This window comes from Hyposmocoma kahamanoa, unplaced genomic scaffold (assembly GCF_003589595.1).
Source record: "Hyposmocoma kahamanoa isolate Upper Pololo Valley unplaced genomic scaffold, ASM358959v1 95688, whole genome shotgun sequence".
Taxonomy (NCBI): domain Eukaryota; kingdom Metazoa; phylum Arthropoda; class Insecta; order Lepidoptera; family Cosmopterigidae; genus Hyposmocoma; species Hyposmocoma kahamanoa.
Window position 1 is genome coordinate 4278 of NW_020655031.1, and position 9851 is coordinate 14128.

Genomic DNA, 9851 nt, shown 5'->3' on the forward strand with positions numbered 1-9851 from the left:
ATGGAAGTGACTGAGATAGGTCTATAGTTGACAGGGTCAGCTCTGCTTCCCTTTTTTGGTACAGGTTGCACGTTTGCAAGCTTCCACGACCTGGGAACTACACCAGTCTCAAGTGAGAGGCGGTACAGGCGTGTGAGAACAGGAGACAACTCAGGTGCACAGTTACGCAGGACTATTGCTGGAATTCCATCTGGCCCGCTAGCTTTATTCACGTCTAGATTTCGCAGAGTTCTAAGTACCTCTTTTTGGCGTATGCGAACTGGCGCCATAGTGCAGCCAGCCTGAGGTAAAGTAGGTGGTAGGGTCCCTGCGGCATCTAGACGCGAATTTTCTGCAAAGAGTGAGGCAAAGAGATTCGCCTTCTCTTCCGCAGTATGAGCCAGCGAACCATCCGGCCTCAGCAGAGGTGGCAAAGATGGGCGACAAAAGTTCGATTCGACCGCTTTGGCCAGGGACCAAAAGGATTTGCTGCCTGCTGGATAAGAGGCAAGCTTGGCTCCTATGCGGCGCACATGGTCGAACTTGGCCCTACGTAACATGCTTTTGCACTTCTTGGCGGCCTTATTAAAAGCTTTCTTCATGTTCTGAGTACTCGGAGTTTTGCGTAGTCGAGCATCTGCCCAAGCTTGGTACGCGGACTGTTTACGTGCTTCAGCACAACTACAATTAGCGTTAAACCATGGACGAGCTTGGGGTCCATTGGGTACATCAGAGTATGGAATGTAATACTCCATACCCAAACGCAAGACCTCGACTACAGCATCAGCACAGCTCGACGAGTCTCCTGAAGTAAAGCACGCCTGCCAGGGATATGACGCAAAGAAATGGCGCATTTCGTCCCAATCTGCTAACTTGTATCGCCACACCCGTCTCATACCACTAGGGCCCTGATCGGGTGGGGAGTATACGGATACAGTTTTCACCAGACAATGGTCGGAAGTACCCAGTGGGGCCTCCACAACCACAGAGTATCGGTCCGGATCAGTTGTCAGCAGAAGGTCCAAGCAATTAGCCGTATGGGATTCAACATCTGGTATCCTAGTGGCGCCACTGACAAGCTGGGATAAGCTTAGCGTTAACGCAAGTTTACGCGTCTCTCTCCCAGCGTGATCGGTCTTCTGGTATGGGAACAACCATTCTTGATGGTGTGCATTAAAGTCCCCCAGAATGACTAGTTGCGCCGCTGGGTACCTATGCTGAATCTCATCAGACGTCTCACTTAGATATTGGAACAGCTTGGTCGTCTCCTGATCTCCACTGTGCGATCGGTAAACACAGCAGTACACTATTTGTGTAACTCCTGTGTCAACCAGAAGCCATAAAATTGAAAAACTCGGTGCCTCAAGGTTCTTGAGACGCTTGACACAGATGTCATCGCGAACGTACACACAGACTCCGGCACGAGGTACGAACCTGTGCTCCAGAGTATACCCGGGGTAGCTGAGGTACGCTGCGTCAGTCGGACATCTGATCTGCGTCTCTGTGAGGAACAGCAGCTGCGGTTTGTCGGTTTCAAGGTGGTAGTGGACCGAATCGAGATTTGAGTGCAGACCTCGGATGTTAGTGAGGTGCACTTTTAGTGGGAGGACGTGCAACCGCTGTGTATACTTTTTTCCATTTTTAAAGTTTTTCATTCTGTTTTGGAGAAGTGAATAGGCAGGAGGAAGGCAGTTGAACGAGGCACTGCGTCGTGTTCAACCAAGCAGCAGACTCATACTGCCACACGAGGTTACAATCGGCTTGGAGACCGCGGGGACGCCCGAACCCCCCCGGAGATGGCCACCTGGTCCTCCCTTCCGGTCGCCAACCGGCAAGGTGGAGCATTCCGGGATTTTTCGTTGGGTGGCGGGGCAGCCTTTCACGGGTGGCTTTCCCGCTACTTGGGCCCCCAACTTCCCACGGTCGGCCAGCGGTGCACCGTGCTTCGGATCCCGCTAGCCTCCAGAACCGAGTGCTCAGTGTGGCAGTACAAGCAGCTACAACTCGCCGTCAGACGCAATGCAACTGTTCAGACCCGACCTCCAAATGGCAACTCCCGAACACGAGTCGGAACACGGTAAAAACCATTTGGCGACTCGACTGCGTCGGGAGGGTGGTGACTAGCCACGGCCGAAGCCTACCACCAGTAGTTATTGCTCTTTAGCACCACCCAGGGGTCACTTGTAGGGTCTCAAGGGTAAACCTACGGAAGCGAGCAACATCAACCCCCAAAATTATTTATTGTTTATTATTATTGTTATTTATTGTTCCTAAGAGACCCGTGGTCCAAATTTCACAACCAATCGGCTAAATTGGAACAAAGCTCGGGTCTCACATTTTGTTGATTTTTTTAGATGTCTATAATAATTTATATCTATTATCTATCATTTTATACAATAGACGTTTGCAAAAATTGGAAAAATATATATTTAATACGCGTTTGAAAAAAATGGTCCAAATTAATAGACTTTCTCCTATACAAAATATTCTTTATTCTTGTGACCGCTGCACTGCAGGGCACTGTATAATTTGTGACATAAAACTGTGAAGTAATTTACATGGTCGCTAGCGACAACTGTCACACTGTACTCGTGGTAGAGGCACAGATTACAAGTCGATCGGATACGTGAAAAGAAGTAAAATGAATATTCATTTTATCACTAAGGCCTCTACATTAACTGGAAAAGAGCTGATGATTTTTAAAGAGTTGAACAGATGACCATCAAACGAAGCTAGAAACCATCCCGATTAAATTAACCTTCAAATAAAAAAAACTTTAATATCAGTCTAGCCGTTTAGGACCTACAATGCCACAGACAAAGTCAGACTCACCGACATAGGCTCCAAACTATAAACATATAAACTATAAGTCCCCTATTTTTGTATCTGGAGTTAATTATCATTTACAATTTGCTACGTACACCAGTTCTTCTTTTTATTGGACAAAAACACTAAACATAGCCATCACAGGTTACTAACCGTGACATTGAATCCAACGAGGCAAATCATAGCTGAACTTGACATGAAGTTGAATAGTGTAGATTTAGAATAGATTGTCTCTATTATATTCACGGCCCTGCCAAAGAAAACTTGTATTAATATCAAAAAGTAGATGTTACTGTACTTCAAAAATCGTTCATTATACGAAAGTTCCAGTTCTTCAATAAGTCGACAAAGTTCGTCAAGTTGAAGAGAATAAATTGTCTTTTGATTATCATATTAATTGAATGTAGTAACACTTCTGTCTAGTGGGACCTTATGCGCTTTACCTAAGAGTGGTTACACACGGCGACTTTGATCAGCCACACTTGCGATTTATAGGTGAAACGCGCGAATGCAACAATACAGTCGCTAATGTTAAATAATTATGTGCGAAAAATCAGTATAGGTTTATGCACAATATTTTGTTTTCTTAATTGTAAACATAAATAAAAAATTACATTAAATAAATAAATAAGTTATTTTTTTAAGCGTGCATCGCGTCTGTATCGCGTTTGCATCGCATTTGCATCGCGTTTGCATCACTGCTAAAAGTCGCCGTATGTTTGTGTTAAGATCGACACTAACTACCTCCGTGCTCGAACGGTTACCATGCTGGACTGCCACGCAGAGGTCCCGGGTTCAATTCCTGGGCCGCGATAAATATTTGTATGGCCAACGTTTATTTCTCTCGTGAGTTTCGGTGTAATTTGTGGTTGTCTATGCGTATGTCCAATGTCCATGGCACCAGCGATACAAGGTTTCCCTAGTGTGGAGCTATGAGTGTGTGCTTTAAAAAAAGTATACTATATATATTGTTTTTTATAAAAAATAAGTGCGCATTTGACCTCCATCTCACCTGATGGAAAGTGATGATGAATTCGACGATGTAGCATGTACACCTAAATAATACCTATTCACTCTCACCTTGAAAAGGTCCAAGTTATAGCGTTCGGGGAACAAGTCCGCAGTTAGGGAATTCCACTCTCTAGCCGCTCGCCATATAAATGTGGAAGCGAAACGCTTTGTGCGAATCCTGGAAATATCCATGACATAGGGGTGGAATCCCAACCCACGTCTAGTCCCCCGATGATGGACAGGGGAAGGCGGAATCAAATTATGCAATTCAATCGCACACTCTCCGTGATATATCCTGTAGAATACCGATAAGCAGGCAGCTTTACCGCGATGTTCAAGGCTCTGCAGCTTCGCCTCTACTAATTTCAAGTCAGCTATAAGCCTCTTGCCACGCTTGTCTATTAAATCCAAGGTGGCCAGTTGGTAGCTAGCAGAGCCGTTCTATAAGTGGTACAGCTGAAGCAACTGTCCCGGTGTGAAGTAACGCCTCACCTTGGAAAGGATGCGAAGCTTCCTGGCTGCATTTTTGGCTATGAATTCAATGTTTCTGCCGAAGTTCAGATTGGATGACAGGTCAATTCCAAGTAGCTGGAGATGATCGGCTATCGGTATGGATACATCACGAAAAGTCGGAGTCAGGTGAAAGGGACTCCGTTTTGTGGAGAATTAACACGCCTGCGTTTTGGTAGCATTAAATTTGACAAGATTGGCATCGCCCCAATTGGATACTGCCTTAAGCGTCAAATTCAAACGACTAACCATGGACTTTCGACAAGATTGGATTTCTTCTCCACTGACCCTTGCATTGGTCAAGTACCTGTCCACAACTATGCTGTCCTCAGCATACCCGAAGGCTCCTGTAATTAACATATCATTGATATGCAATAGAAAGAGAGTTGCGGATAGTACGGAACCCTGAGGAACTCTATATATCGCCCGATGTTCGGAAGAATAGATGAGAGGCGTACACAAGAAGATCTCCAGCAGATCGCCCTCGTCGGAATCCGTACTGGCGATGACTGAGGAGGTCGTTGTCTGCAAGGTACGACAGGAGACGGTTATTAGTACACATTCCATAGTTTTGCAGAGTATGGAAGTCACTGAGATAGGTCAATAGTACATCAGAGTATGGTATATAATACTCCATACCCAAACGCAACCCCTTGACTACAGCATCAGCACAGCTCGACGAGTCTCCTGAAGAAAAGCAACCCTTCCAGGAATATGAAGCATAAAAATGGCGCATTTCCTCCCAATCTGCTAACTTGTATCGCCACATCCGTCTCGTGCCACTGAGGTCCTGATCAGGTGGGGAGTATGCAGATACAGCTTTCACCAGAAAGTGGTCGGAAATACCCAACGGTGCATCCACCACCACAGAGTATCAGTCTGAATCAGTTGTTAGCAGTAGGTCCAGGCAATTAGCCGTATGAGACTCAACATCTGGAATCCTGGTGGCGCAACTGACAAGCAGGAAAGGCTTAGCGTTAATGCAAGTTTACGCGTCTCTCTCCCAGCATGATCGGTCATCTGGTACGGGAACAACCATTCTTGATGGTGTGCATTGAAGTCCCTCAGAATAACTAGTTGCGCCGTTGGGTACCTATGTTGAGCCTCATCAGACGTCTCGCTCAGATATTTGAACAGCTTGGTCGTCTCCTGATCTCCACTATGCGAGCGGTAGACACAGCAGTACACTATTTGTGTAACTCCCGTGTCAACTAGAAGCCACAAAATAGAAAGACTTGGTGCCTCAAGATTCTTGAGACGCCTTGACACAGATATCATCGCGAACGTACACAGAGACTCCGGCACGAGATAAAAACTTGTGCTCCAGAATATACCTAGGGTAGCTGAGGTACGTCGCGTCAACCGTACATCTGATCTGCGTCTCGGTGAGGAACAGTAGCTACGGTTTGTCGGTTTCCAGGTGGTGGTGGACCGCTTCGATATTTGAGTGTAGCCAATGGGAGGACGTGCAACCGCTGTGAAAAATGCATTCCTTTTTTGTGACTCATAGTTTTAAATTGGAGAAGCGAATAGGCAGGAGGAAGGCATTGAACGAGGCCTTACGTCGTTCAACCAAGCAGCAAACTCACACTGCCACACGAGGGTACAATCAGCTTAGAGACCGCGGGGACGCCCGAACCCCCCCGGCGATGGCCACCTGGTCCTTCCCTCCGGTCGCCAACCGGCAAGGTGGAGCATTTCGGGATTTTTCGTTGGGTGGCGGGGCAGCCTTTCACGGGTGGCTTTCCCGCTAATTGGGCCTCTAACTTCCCACGGTCAGCCAGCGGTGCACCGTGCTTCGGATCCCGCTAGCCTCCAGAAACGAGTGCGCAGTGTGGCTGTACAAGCAGCTACTACTCGTCGTTAGACGCAATGCAACTATTCAGACCCGACCTCCTAATGGCAACTCCCGAATACGAGCCGGAACACGGATAAACCATTTGACGACTCGACTACGTCGGGAGGGTGGTTACCAGCCACGGCCAAAACCTACCACGAGTAGTTGTTGCTCTTTAGCACCACCCAGGGGTCAGTAGGATCTCAAGGGTAAAAATTGGCCCCCAAAAATATATTCAAAAACCACTTAATACGGCAAAATTAATTAGTGATTGTTGTCTAACAACGTTGTCTGAAAGTACCCTTTTGGTACATAAGGCCTCGAAGACAACAGCTCCGCCTCTTTCCCCAATCTTGCTGCATCTCTTTATAACTTCGTTTAACATTAGTGTCTTCTTTTTTATAATATCGAGCAACGAGACAAACAATTAGTGCGCCTGGTGGTATGCGACAAGGCTATGACAGTTACCGTGCCACTCGAGTTTTAAATCACTACATCTGAGAGGCACTACCACTGCGCCCGTTACCCTGAGACATAAGTTGGCAAGCTTTATGTGTCTGTAATTTCATCGCAGTAATGCTCACATTACTGCTTGATGGCAGAAATAAGCAAGGTGGCAGTATTTTTCTGTACGAACAAGGAGCTCTGCTGCTTCATTTCTTCTTCCGGCTGTTACTCTCAAGTTAAATGTGTGCCGTACACGTCGCCATTTCCACTGAAAAATATCCTACTAGACATGCACGGGCGCAAAAATACTTGTCGCTGATCGTCGTCAACCATTAAATTTAATTAGAAGTATTAACATAAGATACAAAAGCTAGTAGGTCTAAAACTTCGACGACGTCGTCTCGGAGTAGCGTCATAAACAAACAGTAATCTAGTTAAAACTTTGTTCTGTCATAATAAATGGTCGGAATACGGTGTACCAAATGAGTAAATAAATTTCTACAATACAAGGAGTAACATCTTACCTAGGTAGCTTCCTACTTAGATTTTAAAGTACGAGAGTCACGCCAAAAGAAATTAGATTTTCAAAAATTATAAAATTTATTCTTTATTACAGGTATCGATTTTTTCAAAATATTCAGCATGAACACGTATACAATTTTCCATTCATCTAAATAACTTGGAAAATATCGATGACCACTTTGTTTCTGAGTGCTTCGTGTACGACGACATTTCGTTGGCGTCGGCTCATCTTCAAAGCACCATACAGTGGACTGTCGCTTTGTTTCAGGATCGTAGTTATATAACCATGTTTTGTTACCTTTTAGTAGTTTTAGTTTATGATATAAACGTTTTTTTTTCTCGCCAGTGTCGAATTCATCTATCATAAATTTGCACCAATCCACGCGACGTTCTTTCTGCTCATCGTTAAGTTGTGCGGAACTCATCTCGAACAACGCTTATGGAGGGACAGTTGCCCGTGAATAATAGTTTGCAATGCTGCTGATCCAATGCCCAGTTCTTGCTCAAGCTCTACTTAAGTAGTTCGTCGGCTTTCACAAATTACTTTTTCGACAGCTTGGACGTTTTCTTGAGTAACCGCGGTTGGCGGCCGACCTGACTTCGCCTCATTTTCAAAGCTTCTCCGTCTTCTTTTAAATTCAATAAACCAATTGAAAACTATAGCTCGTAGACAAGCAGTATCGCTAAAAGTTCTAAACATTCTTGCGGATTTAAACCTTTTTTGTAGTGATAATAAATCATAACACGAAAATCACGTCGAGAGAGCTCCATTGTTGCGAACAAAATACCCGCCAGATCCGAAAATAAAAAAAATAAATAAAAAGAATACGATTTAAGACGTGTTCCATTTTCAAATTTATTAGCAAAAAACATGCCTTTACGACGGTCTATAACTTGCCGGTATGAAACAAGTGATTAAAAAGTATCTAAGTTCTTTTGGCATGACCCTCGTTATTCTAAGGGATCCGTGTAAAAAAATATAGTAGATTATTACCTAACCTTTCACTAAAGTAAACATTTTTTGTGACCTACAAGAAAAAAAATTAAGTATTATTTTAGCAGTCCTTGTATCTGTATGTAGGCATTTATGAGTACATTATTTGGAACACATGAGTAGAACATTTTACTTACTCTATAAGTTCCTGATGCCAATTAATCAATTCCATTATTTTCGTTTCATAATCTTTGTCTTCGTTCTGTCTTCCATTTTTGTTGCCACTCCTTTTAGGGGTTATTAGTCGTAATTCTTGTTGTAACAACCTAAACTGAACTATGATAAAAGTAGCGCAGGTGTAGTAAAAAGATTCAGATGAGAATATCCAAAATATTGCCATCGTCTCTGAAAATATTTTTTTTTTTCAAATTGCTTTTAAAATTCTGAATGTACAACCTCGTCACCGATTTAGTCAGGAATTACTTAATAATTTGCTTATTCACTATTCGTTACCAATTCGTTCGGCCGGCGGTGAAATAATAATATCAGCTGATTGCAATTAATTGTTTTACCTACGTATCAGTAATTAGTTCGAAACTACAAAATATGAAACAAGTTAAAACGGATTTTAAAGGTGACACGGCAAGTTTACAGGGAGCGGGACGCGCTTACGTCTTTACTTTGCAAGTAACTTGCATCAAAAAGCATGGACGAGATGGGTCCTGCGCACTCGTCGCGTGCTTGCGTGCGTGCGTGCGTGCGTGCGTGCATACGTGCGTGCATGCATACGTGCGTGCGTGCGTGCCTGCGTGCGTGCGTGAGTACGTGCGTGCGTGCGTGCGTGCGTGCGTGCGTGCGTGCGTGCGTGTTAGTAGGTATTAATATATGTATGTACTCGTATAGAAATAGTAAAATTAATAGAAAAGGCAGATAACTTACCAGCGTAAAAATTATTGAGCAGTACAAACGGGTATATTTTTATATCATACGCATCAAACGGATAGGAGATGAGAAATGGTAGCACCAATTCCACTTTCTTTAATACCAAGTAATTATATATCGATATAGAAAGCGGCATTAATGGATACGCAAGTATCAAAAGCCAGTTGGATAAACCTGATACTTTTAATGCAAATTCTAAAAATTTTATTGGTTCTTCGACGCATGTTTCATAGGCAATACTGTTTAAAGTCATTTTGGTTTCCAGTTCTCTCAATTTAAAGACCAATTTGTCTACGTAGTCATGATACCACATAAACGATAATGACTTGAAGTCACATAACAGGGCCAGAATCGCGCTAGGTGCTGTATGAGTGACAGAAACCAGTCCATCTTCGAATGCTTCACCCTTTGCAATCCAAACCATACTCCCTGCAACGTCTAGGTTCACCAAAATAAAGTTAAAGCAATACAAGAGTCTTGCCTTGGTCACATTATAGTTTTCACGGTTTCTAAGATACAAACCACTCCTACGAAATGTGTAGTCGATTTTCCGCAAATATTTGTCGAACAGTAAATTTTTGTCCATTGTACAGTTGTGATATTCTGAGTTTATTTTATCTGTGTAACAAAAAAGAGGTAGAGGTTTCAGTAGACTAGGGATTGGTTAATACAATTAACGTACAGTCGTCACTAATCATATCTATAGACTTAGCGAAATTATAATCAAACAATCCTCGTAAAGTGTTTGTTGGGTTGTTAAGACGTTTTACTTGTTAATTATTTGCGAACAAGAACTATTAATTGTGCAAAATACAGTTGGTGATTTTATAGTTCATGAAAGCC

At 43.6% G+C, this 9851-nt stretch overlaps 1 protein-coding gene across 1 annotated transcript; it reads right to left on the bottom strand.

The window, feature by feature from the left end:
• Positions 1-2958: 2958 nt before the first annotated feature.
• LOC113238428 (odorant receptor 13a-like) lies at positions 2959-9594 on the bottom strand (the record flags this gene model as incomplete). The annotated part of the gene is made up of 3 exons (XM_026475258.1): positions 9006-9594; positions 8264-8471; positions 2959-3055 (listed from the first exon to the last, which is right to left on the bottom strand). Coding segments are annotated over exons 1-3 (894 nt in total), but the record flags the coding sequence as incomplete, so codon positions are not given.
• Positions 9595-9851: the final 257 nt, after the last annotated feature.